Consider the following 16,161-nt stretch of genomic DNA (forward strand, 5'->3'; position numbering starts at 1 on the left):
GCTTCCCGTAACCTTGTGAGGAAATTTCATTAGCATAGTTGCGATGGTTTGCCTCTTGTAAGCATAACATGTTAGCATCACACTATGGTAAGCCCAAAAAACACTCGGCATCATCTTTCCTGACAGTGGTTGGGTCTTTGCCTCTTTTTGTGGTGCTGAAACTACATGTTTCCATCGCTTGCTTGCTTGCTTGCTTTTCTCCTTTGTCTTGGGTCATAGTGATACACCCAGCACTCACCCATGGTAATTAGCTACCTGAAGTAGTCAGTTGGCTTGACCCAACACAGCTGCAATGTTTCTATGAACCTCCTGCATGACACAGGAAAAAAAGGCTTAGCAACTCACTTCCATTAAAACTATTATTTGTAATTCTGTCAAAGTTGCGATGACAAAAATCCTTTCTTTGTGGTGAATAGTTTCAGACATGACACTCATTATCAAACCATGACCTTCATCATAAGTACTAACATTTAATAAAACCAGTACATTTGCAAACAGCCAAAATCAGCACTCAATCAGGAGTAACACATACAAATTCATTTACAGTTTTGCAAGAACCATTGATAATACACTGTAGACGAATCTCTCTACAGTTTGACAAGAAGCACTGATAATACGCTGTCAATGAATTTGTACGTGTTACTCATGATGTGCTGACAGTGGCTATTTGCAAATGTACTGATTGTATTACATTTACATTACATTTATCATTTTCCATGGATCCCTCAGAGAAGAGTCTCTGAGGTGTGGAAAGTGTGTCACTGCTTACTATGGAGGCGATGGTTTGATAATGGACATCATCTCCGATGGTTTGATAATGGACATCATCTCCAAATCTAGTCACCACAAACGAAATATTTTTCTCACTGCAACTTCAACAGAATTACGAATAATAGTTGCAACATTTATGTCACTTATGACACACAGAGTGTGAAACCAGGCCGCTTTCAGAGTAACGACAATTCGACTGTCAAAATGTTACCATAAATTGTGGACATGTTTATATCACAGTTTCTGAATTTACTGCCCTCCTGGAAATTTCTTGCACTCAAATTATTCTCCGGACTGAGAGCTGGCCAAAACCTGAAGTAGAAAGCTCCCAGATATTCAGTGATTCATGGAATATACACTGTTCAAAAGAATTAGGGAAACGTGACTTTGGGTGTCTGCCACACTCCCCTGAGCAATAACTGACACCTGGGTATGTTTACAAATCATACTTTTACCTTTCAGAAATTGAGTACACAACAAAACATCATTACATCCTCAATCATTTACATAAAAAGCCTTAAATGTTTGACAGGTGTCAAACACAAAGAGGAAACAATCATTCTTCCCATCATCCTCCTTGCTTTTCATTGGACACTGAGAGCTTCAATAGCTCGTAAGCCTTCCATGAGCATTTCTCACTACCTGACAGCTGCATGGCATGCTCTAAGGAGGTCACCCATTGGTATCCATTCCCATTCTTCAATGAGAGCCCCTAAAAATTCTTGGAGGGCCTGTGATAGAACAGGACAACCATGAACACATTTGTCAAACATGTCTCATACATGTACGATTGGGTTTAGGTTGAGACTCACCGCCAGCCGCTCTATTATTTCAATGTCCAGATTTCGCAAGACATCCCTGTTGACACCTGCCACTTAGGCTTAGGCATCAGAAGGAATTAAGGGCCACCATCTTCGTGATAGAACAGGACAACCATGAACACATTTGTCAAACATGTCTCATACATGTACGATTGGGTTTAGGTTGAGACTCACCGCCAGCCGCTCTGTTATTTCAATGTCCAGATTTCGCAAGACATCCCTGTTGACACCTGCCACTTAGGCTTAGGCATCAGAAGGAATTAAGGGCCACCATCATACGCAGCAGTCACCACATGGTCCAATAAGGTCTGTTCAATGCACAGCTCAGCAGTAAGGCGACCATGGACGTCAACAAGATCTGTATGGCTGTCAACATTGAGGCCTCACAGCAACATCACAGAACCTTGGAAATTTGTCGATTTCCTGGCCAACATTTGGCAGGTATCACACATTACAGGTTTCGGTACATGAGCATGGCTATCATCTTGTGTCAGAGGTTATCTGAACTCATCTGTGAACAACATGTTTTGCCACTGAAAAAATTGGCAGTTGACATGGGAACTGCAGAACTGGAGGTGAGCTGCATGATGTTGTCAAGAGAGATACTTGAACAGAACATCTGGGTCATGTGGTCCTTTCTCATAAACTGTTCATTACAGTTTGACCGGACACAGCAGCTCCTGTGGTCCTTCCGAGATCGTCTCACAGTACACTCGCAGTGTCTGTATGACACCATAATGCAGAGATGACTAGATACTGGTCTTCACGTGTAGTAGTAATGTGTTGGTGACCTTGTCCAACTTGCCTTTAGTGCTGACCTGTCTCCCTGCAGCATGTCCACAACTTATGGATGACACCTGGAGAAGCATTGGCATCTGGAGCAACACAACAAAACCCATCCTTTTCAAATAAAGAAGAGTTCCTTTGCAAATTGCACTGCATTATGATGTGGCATTGCAAGTGTTTAATGGAAGACAATATCCATAAATGATGATGACATCTGTGTACCTCACTAGAAAACCCTGGGACACTGGTACACTTCCTTCTGAGAGGTCACCTGACACTATGAGCATAACACAGCCAACAGATGACGAATGATTTTAATTAGCGCAATTTTAGAAAGCATTGCCTGTGTGAAACTTGGCTTGTCCATTTCTCACATGACATGTTGCAAACTACAGGTGAAGGGCAACCGGCAGATTCCATAATTCTAGATCTACAGAAAGCATTTGACATGGTACCTAGCTACATACTGTTAAGAAAGACTCAAGCATAAGGAAAAAGTTCCAGATATGTGAGTGGCTCAAAGACTTCAGAAGTTATAGAATCCAGTACACTGTCATTCATGGTGAATGTTCATCAGAGACCAGGGTATCGTCAGGAGTGTCCCATGGAAGTGTGATATTATTTTCCATATACGTAAATGATCTGGCAGACAGGGTGGGCAGCAATCTGAAGCTGTTTGCTGATGATGCTGTGGTGTATGGAATGGTGTCATCGTTGAGTGACTGTAGGAGGATGCAAGATGACTTTGACAAAATTTCTAGTTGGTGTTATGAATGACACCTAGCTCTAAAAAAAGAGAGAGAGAGAGAGAGAGAGAGAGAGAGAGAAAACAAACCCATAATGCTCAAATACAAATTATTTGCATACTGCTTGACACAGTTGAGCGTATTAAATATCTTGGCGTAACGTTGCGATAGGGAACGCGAATTGTCGACTTTGCTTTATTGGGAGGATTTTTAGCAAGGTGTGGTTCAACTGTAAGGGACGCTGGATACAAGACATTTGTCTGACCCATTCTTTCGTACTGCTTCAGTCTTTGTGAGCCACACCAGGTTGGACTGGAGTAAGACATTGAAGAAATTCAGAGGCAGGCTGCTAGATTGTTACCGGTAGGTTTAAATGACATGCAATTATTATGGAGATGTTTCAGGAACTCAAATGGGAATACCTGGAGGGAAAGTGATGCTCTTTTTGAGGAACACTACTGAGAAAATTCAGAAAACCTGCATCTGAAGCTGACTGCAGGAAAATTCTACTGCTGCCAATGTACAATTCACATTAAGACAGTGTACTGGATTCTATAACTTCTGAAGTCTTTGAGCCACTCACATATCTGGAACTTTTTCCTTATGCTTGAGTCTTTCTTAACAGTCTGTAGCTAGGTACCATGTCAAATGCTTTCTATAGTTCTAGAATTATGGAATCTGCCGGTTGCCCTTCACCTGTAATTTGCAACATGTCATGTGAGACAGGAGAAATTAGAGCTTGTATAGAGGCATGTAGACAGTCATTTTTTCCTCATTCTCTTTGTGAATGGAAGAGGAAAGGAAATGATTAGTAGTGGTACAGGCCATCCTCCGTCATGCACCGTACAGTGCCTTGCGGTGTACTGATGTAGATGTAGATCTTTCTTGTAGTTTAAAATTAACCGCGCTGACACTGAATTTTATAAATTTCCTTTTTCATAGCAGTAGATTGTTCTTACCACATGCTGGAAGTATTGGCTGATGAGAGGAAGAACATTTATAATTGATGTTTATTCATGATTCTCATTATTTTTAGAGAAATGCTCTTCACACACTGAATAAAAGCTCTAGAATCAACAACATCTCTGCCACACTTCTTTCTTCTATTGTGGGTGACTGTGAAGTGTGGTTCGCTTGGCTTTTTTTAATCTGTTGCAAGAACTTATAATTATGAAAGGCAGCATCCTGGTGTGTCAGCCTGTCTTTGATTCTGAGCTGTCACTGTTAAGATATTGGGGACCCTCTGCCACCCTGGTGACTAATTTATTTATGAATGATTTTGAAGATAAAGCACAATCATCTGCATACACTGCCCATAGCTTGTTTGTAAGAACATTGGCCAAGAAAAGACAGAGTTCTTCCCTTGAGTTCCTGTCCATCATACACGAAGCTTCAAGCCAGTATACACACTGCTACATTTTGGAAACAACTCTTCATCTGAGTCCAAGCCAGTTCTCCACTACATCCTTTCTCCTAGACGTACTAGCCAAGAAATGTATGCAAGAGAGCATCTATCAAATTTGGAAAGTAGGGTACAGAGGTACTGCCAGAAAGGAAGTTGTGAGGATGTGTTGTGAATCATGGTTGGTTAGCTCTCTCAATGACAGATTGCCTGTGATACACAAGGTTCTAGAATCGAGTCCTGATATAGTATACAGTTTTAATCACTCCATACTAATTTATACTTGTAGACATCCAGCTACCACCATCCATTGCATACAAGAACTTTCCTTTAGTTCACAGAGCTCGTGTAATGTCTGACATTGATAGTTGTATTCCATTACAAAAGATTGTGGCCACATCAATCACAAAAGCAATGCAAACCGCACCTTGAGATCACTCATGAGGGAAGGAAGAGGCAGAGATAGTGTTAGATACAGAGCCTTTATTCCATATGTTTTTCCTTAAAAATAGTGACAATCATTTTAAAAATCTAGTGAATGTGATCTTCTTCTAACTGGACAAGGCAGACCTCTTGTAATAAGCATGAACAACAATCTACTGCTACGAAAGGTGGGAATTTAAAAAAAAGGTAGATGTTATGTAGCATGAACAAATCTGAGGTGGCTGAGCAATGTATCTGTAATGGTCCTCTATTAATAATAACAATGTTCATATAATGGTCACAATCCCATCTTTCTGTGAGCTTGCATTAAAGAAATAGTGGGTAAGCAGATGACAGACAACATAATCAACCAATATAAGGGTTTAAACTCAGTCAATAGAGTAATTCAACTGATATCTACTATATGGTTTCATAGCATTTTTGTCTAGAATCTGAACCACCTAACAGTTGGAATGACCGGCCAAGCATCACAATCATTATGAGTTTCTGTCTTTAGTGAGTGTTTATATGTTTTATACACTGTTAGGTGCATGTTATCTGTAATTCCTTTTTTAAATCACAGTGGCATGTTCATTCCTAAACAGGCACAGTACCACATTCAGAAAATATCAATGGCCCTCCTAGACAATGGTCATACAATTTGTAGCCAAGATATTGGACAATAAAGCAAGAATGTCCTGGGCACATTCATGAAAGTTGCTACCATATTAAAAATAGAGTTTTTAAAACTTACTTCATTATTTTAACAGTCTAAGATGTTTTAGCAAACATTCACATATTATTTCCTATTTGATACTGAGCTAAATAATTTACAAGAACTGAAAATTTTAACATACCTTAATGTTGCTAACACTTAGTTCCCGGCGTGTGTAATATGGGCAGCTTTCATTATCTAAATATTTCACACGAACATGATCATAAACAGCTTCATCATCTGGCCAGTATCTCAAGCATTTCTTTGGTCCATCTCCAAGCTAGAATGGACAATATGTAACAGTATTTCAGTCAAAAGATCTATGGTAACGAGAGGTGGGAGTGGAGACAGGAGAAGGATGCCTACTGGAGGTCATCATAGGCTCTTTGATCACAAATTCTCTCCGTTGGAGGTAGGGAAAGCAGCAGAATTCATAAATACCCTTTGAAGTTACGCTAAAATCAGAAAGAAGTCACACAAGGTTCCGACCCACTAATTTTACACCTTACATATTGCCAAAGACAGTATTTACATCACTGGGTACGTTTTCTAGATTAACAAATATGATACAAATTTGGAACTGATGAGTGTAAATAAATTCCTGGATCTGTTATTGTCATTTGAAGAGAAAAATGCAAATTCCAGAAGAGAACTATCTGAAATATGAAACAAGTAAATGCTATAAATTCTCTCATTTGATTCAAGTTTAATTATAAATATGTTAATCTTTTCATGACACACATGCATTTCTGACCCAGTAACCTATTTTACAAATACACGTAATAATGTCACATAGAAGAAGGTGTAAGTAGATGAATGATGAACACTAACTTCACTTAACGAAGGTTTTATTTAGCACTAGCACATACAAGGGCGCGGAGCAAACTGCCTCCAGCCAGAACACATACGATATATATACAGCTACAGAACATTGCAGTATGATGATTGTTGCCATTTGTGGATACTTCTAGAATGCACTTGAACTAAATAAAGAAATTAAAATTTTACAGTTCAGGTGAGTTTTGAATTCACGACCTCCCCATGCAACAGTCTAGTATCATAACTACTACAGTATGCTTCATCTGCGACAATATAGTAATCAAGTTTACCCTCAAACAGAAATATAGCTGAGAGAGAGAGAGAGAGAGAGAGAGAGAGAGAGAGAGAGAGAGAGAGAGAGAGAGAGAGAGAGAGGGGGGGGAGGCAGGCAATATTACATACCTTTATTATTCATGATTTTATATACCCAAGTCACACAGATACCTTTGGAATAATGTATTTTTTATCAACTAACAGCTGTAGTTCATAGTTGGCATGTAGAAACCTTTGCATACAATTAGTCACAGCACCTTTGACAATAATGATGATGGCTTTCAGGCACTGAACAACTTGATTGTAAGAAACCTTACCGAATATGAATGAATGTCGTTTGTAAATTGTACAAGTCAGTCTGGTGAAATTTTACCACAATTTGACGTGTCTCCTGGACCTGAATCAAATGATTTAGATGTGTGTATAATGAGACGAATAAACCACAATTCACAATATCTAGGGCTGGAGGCTTGCCTCAATCCTGCAAATGGCTCACTAACACACACGGATGTCCAGGCAGGTACCTAAAATATTGGCATCTCTGTTATCACAATACATAATTATTTAGTTTCATGCCTAGTGAATGAAACACCAATCTGTTAAAAATGATATTGGATGAGTGAGCCTAAACACAACTGTCTTTTAAATAATGAAAATTATTTATGATTTAAATGTACCGAAACAATGTGTAACAACAGGCACGGTTGTGTGTATAACAATGCATGGTTCTGTTTGCAACCTTGGTGTTAAATAAAATTATTATAGTCTTATCATTGAATACTACTTCATGATACTTGCAGCTTGATGACCACTAACACAGAAAATGAGAAACAGTCAGCCACTCAACATTAAGTCTGCTCCTAAACGACACAGGGAGGAGTCCTGATTTTTCACAAAATTTTAAGGCTTGTGCTGTATTGACACTTGTCAAATGTCATCTGTCAGTGCAAGACACGCAAAGTTGAGTGAGCCTTTGTATTTTTTGTTGTAGATAAAAAAGGAAATGTGCAATGATGAACAGACTGAAATTCAGGAAGTTATGCTGCTCTCTTACAATGAATACTGACAGATATTTTGTTTAATGAAACACTGGGATGTTCAGAAATAGTTGCAATTATGAATGGTCATTTTCGAAATTTTTGCAGAGTCCCACAAAGCTTATGCACCCTTTCTTCCCTTGATGAAGATGTGAACAATTTCTTAAAAATTAGTAAATTATTCTGACAGAGAATTTGCCTGTATCTCAACTGGGAATTTTGGACAGTAAACAACAAAGTTCTGTCTCAATCTCAAGAAGGGCTGACTAACTATTGTTTGGTGTCAATACAGCAAACGGAGCATTCCAATCATGGTCATATTCACTGTTGATGAAAAATATAAGCAAGTGACTCACACATTTTCTCTAGATCTTTTGACTCAAAAGAGTGTAACAAATATTTTTGGGCTCAACCTAGTGTGCACTAACAATTTCACATTGCATATAACTTTAAGGCATGCCAGAACAGTGAAATTCTGTAGGAGATGCCGAGGCCTACTGCAGTAAAACATTCAATTACAGAAGAACTTCATCACCTACAAAGTTTGGGAAACATCAAAACTGTGACAACAAGTAACTGGGATATACCAATACTAGCAATAAATAAATCAAGTAGATCACTAAAATTGTATGGAGATTTCAAATCAACACGTAATGTTCAGTCAATTACAGATTTATATCTGATGTTAGATTGGAAAATATGATGTAAAAATTAGCTGGCTGAAAAATTTCTTGAAAATAGATTTAGCAGTTGCCACTGGATGAGGAATCACAAAATATAACAGCAATCAACATGCCCATTGGATCATACAAATATGCTTTTTGTTTCGCGTTGCAAGTGTGTCAGCAACTTTTTAGTGTTATCCTGAGTAACTTACAATATCACTCTCGTCATGTGCAAATTATATTGACAATAACAGAGACAGGTTGCAGCAAACCAGGCATCTGATGAATCTGCATGTAGTATTTTCTTGCCTATGAGTAGTAGGCCTAAAATGTAATCTTGATAAATGTGGGTTTTTCAAAGAGAAAGTAGAGTACCTCAGACATGCTTAGCACAAAAGCTGTCACCCATAGAACTGCTATTGACACATTGCTGTGCCCAAGTAACTAGCAATTATTTGTTCAGATTGTACATGGAACAGGATCCAGCATCTGATAAGTAAGAAGTTACAAGAAGTTACTTGCTTCCAGCTGTATTTGGAGGTACAGCAAACAATCACAAACTTCCTAGTGACATCACAAACCATCACAGTCTTTTCACAGGTGGCCAACTGCACATGCATAGTATGGCAAGAAAACTGTCCTGCAGACATGCAGGTTCAATTCTTCTTCCTGATGCAGCATCAGTTACAACTATTAAATGGAATAATCATGTCCATTGATGATTGAGTCATCATTCCAGCAGTTTTGAGACCACGGATTCTCACCTCGATCCACTGTAGTGCCTAGGAAATGACAAGAATGTAAACCCCTCTGGTGGCAAAAGCAAAGATGAATTCCCACATATAAATGTTTATTAAGGTGCCAAATGGCATCTTGTGATTGACTGCCCCACACATCTTGTGCCTTTAGTTGCAATTCGGCAACACTTCTTCGAGGTCCTAGGTTCCTGCTTCATCGTGTCCTATACATGTTCAGTTGGCAAGAGATCTGTTGATCTTGCTGGCAAGGACAGTTGTTCTACACCGTGAAGAAAATTTGTGTTGCAGCGGCCATATGGTGGATGTGCATTGTGATGCTAATAAAGGACATAACCTTCCCGTCAAAGAAATGGGAGTAGCAAGGGGATAACAGCCCATGCAATGTAGTGGGCACTGGTTACTTTACCCTGCAGAGACAGCAAATGTGACAGTGAGTTGTAATAATGACCACCACCCCACGAAACTTGGGATGGGACTTTTTTGTGTAGGCAAATGCACTCTGGAATAAGTAGCTCACCTGGTCTACGTCATACATGCGTATGCCCATCACTCACGTGAACAGAGCCTACTCTCTTCACTTAAGACAACAAAGTGCCATTCTACTCTCTAGTAAACTCCTTCACAACGCCAGAGTAGCCACGCTTGGTGGTATCATGGTGATAGTGGTAGTGGCAGCCTGGCCAGAGGCACATGTGATCTTAATACTGCAGCAAGGAAATGGCTACCAATGATCCTAGGTGACACAGCAGATGCAACATGTGGCCAGATTTTTTCCTGGACGATGTTCAGTCGGCCACTGCTGCTCGTCAAATGAGTCAATCTTGACATGTCTGTTCTATTTGGACATGCAGCCTGGGATACAGGTGTGGGAATGTTCCAAAGACCACTGTTGAAAGCAGTGACACACCACCGCTACATTGGACTCAACATATGCAGCAATCCATCAATATGTCCATTCAGCTTCCCATAGACCCACAATGTGATCCTGTTCAAATGGCGATGACACATTGCTGTGCCCAAGTAACTAGCAATTATTTGTTCAGATTGTACATGGAACAGGATCCAGCATCTGGTAAGTAAGAAGTTACAAGAAGTTACTTGCTTCCAGCTGTACTTGGAGGTACAGCAAACAATCCAAACTTCCTAGTGACATCACAAACCATCACAGTCTTTTCACAGGTGGCCAAGTGCAGGAGTATGTACTCATTGGTGGGGCATGGTTGTACCCTAGAATTAATGTTGCAAACACTGTTCATCTCGAAACTCGGCACAGTTACTGACTGCAGGGTCAAACAGAGGGTGCATAGACAGGCTTCCTGAACACCACCTGATCACCGATGTTCATAACAAATTAATCACTGAAGTATGCACGTATTACACCCTGGTGCTACTGAACACTGCTATTGAGGGTGTAGCATTTTGTGCCCCTCCCCAGCAGTATAGGAGCCTCGATTCACCGCTGCACCAAGTGTGTTCAACAGCAGCAGCCTCCATGGGCACCTTCAGTGTCTTGACCCACAACCACAAATCCATGGGAGTGAATCCATATAGATTTCACCAGGCACTTCTTCAGTTTTATGTGGCTGGAGGTGGCAGTGGTGGACACAGTGCAAAATTTCCCTTATATTGTTAAAATGTCATCCACCACCACCACCCACCAGAGATACAATGTTGCTTCTATTTAAGGCTTTCTCCCTGATCATCACTTTGGATAATGGACAGAAATTTACATCAAAGTAGTTTGAGGATTTCTGCCATAGGAAAGGTATTCCACACCTGACATCAGCACCCCACAGCAATGGATAAGTGGAAAGAATAATTAGAATGCTCAAACAGCCACTGTTGAAAACTGTGGAGGAAGCATCCACAGAAGCGGCTCCATCTCTCTTTCTCAGCACTTAAGTGACAACATCAATTAACAGAAGGAGCAGCTGCAGATCTACATGGCCACCAGCAGACGGTTCTACCCTACTTCGTGAGACGAGGCACCATAATCTTCAGACTACCACATATCCAGTTTGGCGCCCTTGTGTGGGTGTGCAGTTCCAACCAGAACACACTTTGGATGCCTGCCATGGTAATGCCTTTACAGGGGCTCCCATGCATGAGACTGACAGCATGGATGGCCTGCAGAGAAAACATCAAAACCAGTTGCAGTCATAGTCACACATGCCACCACAGTCCTCACTCCCACTTAAGGAGAACCTAGAGACCATGCCACAACAGCCAGACATGGTGTTCCATCCACAACACCAGCCTCTACCTGGTCCTGTTGCGAAGGTCACACCAGAGCCTCCCAGCCAGACTGTCCAGCAGCAAGGCTCGATCCAGAATGAGACACACAGGATGACGAAGTGAGTGCACGGGTACCTCACCTTCAAACACCATATATGGGAGCATGTTCCATCCAGAGGACATCCAGATGGATGGCCCCACTTCACCTCCAAGCAGTACAGGCGGTGACATTCTCTGCCCCGTGGACATTGGGATGAACAGCCCCACACGCATCACCACCACCTCCAGCATGACAGGCATCGCCAGCTCAGTCTTAGTTGACTTGCAGTAAAACATACACCCTTCTCAGTGCCCATGACAGCAAAGGGGAAAGGGAATTAGAATTCGGCAGTGCTGTCAATACACATCAGGCAGTTAATTAACGCAGCTGAAGGTGGTCTCTTGTCAGCAGCTGCTGCATCTCCACGTAAAAATGAGGTGATGCTATGATAGGCTATGCTCTAGAACATAAGAGTGGCCAACTGCTACCACAGCACTTCTAGTTCTATGCCATTTACCGTTGTGATCTGCCAGACGGACTCAACAATGACAAATGCAGCTATGATACTCGGTCTGATCCCACAGTCTTTATTTGGTTTTTTAGAGCACATGTCGATAACTCTTGGCAATAACCTGGTTTCCAAAGTGTGTAGAGTAGTGTTATACTGACGGATAAACTTTGTGTTCCATCCTGTAATTTAATGTATCTTGTGTTTGTGCAATGAAGTGAGGCTGTGAACTGAAATAAAATCGTCTATACTCTGCAAACAATCTTGTGATTTGTTGGGAAGGATACTTTGTGTACTACTGTCACTTCTGTTCCAGTCACGAATAGTGTGTGGCATGAACAACTGTTAATAAACCTATGGGTACAGATTAAATGTCTCTAATTTTACCTTTATGATCATTTTGTAAGATATAAGCAAGAGAAGGAAATATATGGGTTGAATTTTTTAGGAATGTACACTCCCTCAATTTTTACAGTACACCACATCATGATGCACAACATCTCTCTTGTAGTCTGCCACTGGAATCGGATGAGCCTCTCTACGGACACACATGAAATGTGATGTCTTCATCAATTTTACTGAACATATATACTTCTCTGTCAATTTTTGCAGTTTTATATGGGAAAGCACTGTTCCTATACGTGCATCATGATAACTAAACTCAAACTCTATGAGAACATCCTCAGAAAGACCAGGTCTGTTTATTGCCAACAAGTCTAATAAATGTCCTAAAAAATTCTTTTAGGTAACTTTCAGAGAAAACAGTTTTGCAGGAGTTTCATCTCATAACTCATGAATTTGTATTTTTAATACTATATTGTAGGGTGGTTTAAAGCTTCTCCAAATATTATGACATGACTTGGAAATTGTACATACTAATGAACTGTTTCCTCTGAAGTTCTGTTACTTTAAGAGAAGTCTAGATGAGAACAGAATGAGCCAAGTAAAACTTTTAATTTAAGGTTTTTGCGTACTCCTGCAAGCACACAAATAGGTCATCTCCCATTCTATGGATGTGGGAGCAGCAAGCGTAAGCAATGTGAGTACACTTCACAAGGACAGAACCAAATACCTGCCAGCATTAAGCAGGACTCAACTCAGAAGTTTTCAAGTACAAAACAAATGATTTAAAGTATGGACCAAAGTTTACAGATCTTGAAAGCCACATTGATCAAAAAATATCTCCAACAATATCATGAAAAGATTATTATTCACCACATAGAGGAGGCACTGAGTTGCAGACAGGCACAATGAAAAGACTATTAAACATTAGTGTTTTTGGTCAAAAGGCCTTCATCAAAAATGGAAAGCATGCACACATTTAAACAAGCATAACACATATGTACACGACCATTACAGAGGCCAGAGAGACTCTGTGTGTGTGTGTGTGTGTGTGTGTGTGTGTGTGTGTGTGTGTGTGTGTGTGTGTGGGTGGGTGGGAGGGTGGGGGGGGGGGGGGTGGATGCACACGAGTGCGTGTGCATGTGTGCGCACTTTCAGTTTGTGAAGAGGGACTTTTAGCTGAAAGCTTAAATGTTTAGTACTCTTTTTCACTGTGCCTGCCTGCGACCCAACACTCCTATGTGGTGAGTAGCTACCTATTCTCCTCATAATGTTGTTGTTATTCCATCCTGGACCTTTCAATTTTTCAAAATATCTTCAGCAACATAGGAAATTAATAAAAGCATTAATTCTTGAGGTGATAAGCTAGAACATAATGTTGTAAAGCTGGAAAAAGACTGCAACAACAAGGTTCAAGTGATAGGGACTTAACATAATGAGAACATGAGAGAGTTTGACAACAATTATATTCACAGGCACATAGTAAGTGCACATTAAATCCTACCTATAACACAGGTTACTGCAGATGGAGATGCAATGTGTGACAGAGTATCAAGATCTGGAAGCCAAAAATACTGAAGGGAAGTTAGAAGTTAAGTGAAATATAGAGCATCATGTCAGTGAGTTGGCTTTTGGGTTACATATTGCTGCTCTTCAAGATAAATTTTCTCCCCCCAAAAGAACACTGACTCAATTATTCAAAAATTGTACTACTACAATTCTCATACCTGGTCAATTATCTGACACTTACGGATTGTGATACTTTGTGCACTTAACATTGTTACATTACACAATTTCAGAAAAATCATTTTAATAAATTCAGTTGCAGATAGGGACATATTTGCACTGAATTTACAGGGAGATGGAGTTCATTATTACGCAATGAATCATTCACTCTGTAGCGGTGTACACTGTTATGAAACTAGCTAGCAAATAAAAACAGTCCGTTAAACTGGCTCTCTCACCTGCACCCTCATTTTCTTCTGAACTGTTACTGTAAACAAGAATCTGATGGCCTTCTTGTATACTTAGACAGTTCCTCTGTCATCATCATCATCAGGATTTCCTTCCAGCGAGCTGAGTAGGAACTTGGTGAACAATATGCCTCCATTGATTTCTGTCCTGGTATAGTTTTCCCCTCTCCTCTTGAGATCTTCCTTAACCTAGTCTGTCCATCACTTTCTAGGCCACTCAACTGGTCTTCTTCCTGGTACCTCCATCTCTAAATACTGGCGTGGAGTTCGAGTCGGGTGCATTCGCTTCACATGACCAAACCATTTCCATCTCAAAGCACTCCTCCTCTCCTCTGTAGTCAATGTCACCTGCAGGTCTGTCCTTACATAATCATTCCTGACTCTGTCTCTCCTAGTTTTTTGTAGAGCTGACCTAAGGAACTTCATTTCACATGCTTGTATTTGACTCTCTTCTCTCTTATTTATGGCAGAGGCCTTTAGAATATACATCCTGATTGGCAAGAGGTAAGTTTTGTACATGGTCTGCTTGGCTCTTAAAGGGACTTCCTTCTCCCAGTTTAGATTTCGTACTTGGTGGAAGAAGCATTATCATGGTCCCATGATAATGTTACAGCCACTCTTCATCCCAGACATCAATCCATGTGGTGTTCTGGAGTTTCCAAAATATTTATTCATAATGGTAACAACAACTCACTTTTAACATGATATACTATCACACAGAACTATGAAGAGTTTTATAGTTTGGCTGTTTCTGAAATATACCCCCTACCCCTTTTTGGGGGAGGTAAGTATTTCCTCTTGCAGCATGAGTAAATTGCATCCCTTACCAGTGACAGGAGGGAGAGAACTGCATACAATATCTGTCAGTTCTCTATTTTACTTGTCAGAGTGTTTCTCATGCCACGTGTTGTGGGGAACATATTGCAGACCTCACATTGCATATGGTTACCAACCCACGACCTCACATTACGTATGGTTACCAACCCACAATTATAAAAGGAGGCTGCGTAAAAAGAGGACACTTTTTAAAAAAGGCCTGAAAATTTACTTTAGAATGAATAAATTGCTTATATTTTTACACATGGGGATAATAAACATGTTTTAAGCTCGATATGGGGGCTCGGTGACTCGGTGATAAAGTGCCAGACTACAAATCCAAAGTTCTTGGTCTCAATTCCTGGTCAATCCTAAAATTTTTATCTGTTACTTAGCTCTTCTTTCACCTTTAGCAAAGTTTGTCCATATGAAAAATGCTGAGTCACACTGTGGTTTGGAATCCATGTTAAACTGTTGGTCCTCCTATAGTTGTCTGGGTAAGTCAGTTTATCGGTAGGAGGAAGGCAACAGTATACCACACTGATACGGATTTCATCTGACACCTTTCAGTCTTGTTTATATTCCTCTCAATGACTCGGCACCTCAACTATTTAGAGAGTTGTTATTTTTACTCCTTAAATTATTTATATTCCACCAAGAACTTTTCACACTGTATGAATAGTCCTTTTCTTTGATGAAATTAGTTTTGAGGCTCCAATTTTACCTATCAGATGTGATACAAATAATAAAAGAAATAGAAATTATACTCACATCAGAAAGCATGACCAGTGTACTGACGTTCTGTTCCAGGATCATTCGCCAGAAATCAGGAATAGTTACTTCCAATGGATCTTGTGTTATGATGAAACACTCAGAGTTGTCGTAGCCCTAGAACAAGGGGTGAAAAATTGAAATTTCCATAACTGAAAATCATCATATAAATTTCTATTTACACTAAAGTGCAACAGTTTTTTTCCCTTTCTTTCCCGTTATACAAAAGTTACTGCGATTAATCAAATCAAATGAAATTC

The 16,161-nt window shown here is 40.1% G+C and overlaps 1 protein-coding gene across 1 annotated transcript in view; it reads right to left on the reverse strand.

Annotated features, from left to right (window-relative positions):
- LOC124721224 (tyrosine-protein phosphatase 69D) overlaps nucleotides 1-16,161 on the reverse strand; it is a 459,889-nt gene that overhangs the window by 35,249 nt on the left and 408,479 nt on the right. Inside the window, exons 22-23 of the mRNA XM_047246080.1 lie at nucleotides 15,902-16,018; nucleotides 5,807-5,944 (exon numbers count right to left, since the gene is read on the reverse strand). Of these exons, the coding sequence (XP_047102036.1) occupies nucleotides 5,807-5,944; nucleotides 15,902-16,018 (255 nt within the window). The remainder of the gene's footprint in view (nucleotides 1-5,806; nucleotides 5,945-15,901; nucleotides 16,019-16,161) is intronic.

The sequence above is a fragment of the Schistocerca piceifrons genome, chromosome X (genome assembly GCF_021461385.2).
Source record: "Schistocerca piceifrons isolate TAMUIC-IGC-003096 chromosome X, iqSchPice1.1, whole genome shotgun sequence".
NCBI classification, from domain to species: Eukaryota; Metazoa; Arthropoda; class Insecta; order Orthoptera; family Acrididae; genus Schistocerca; species Schistocerca piceifrons.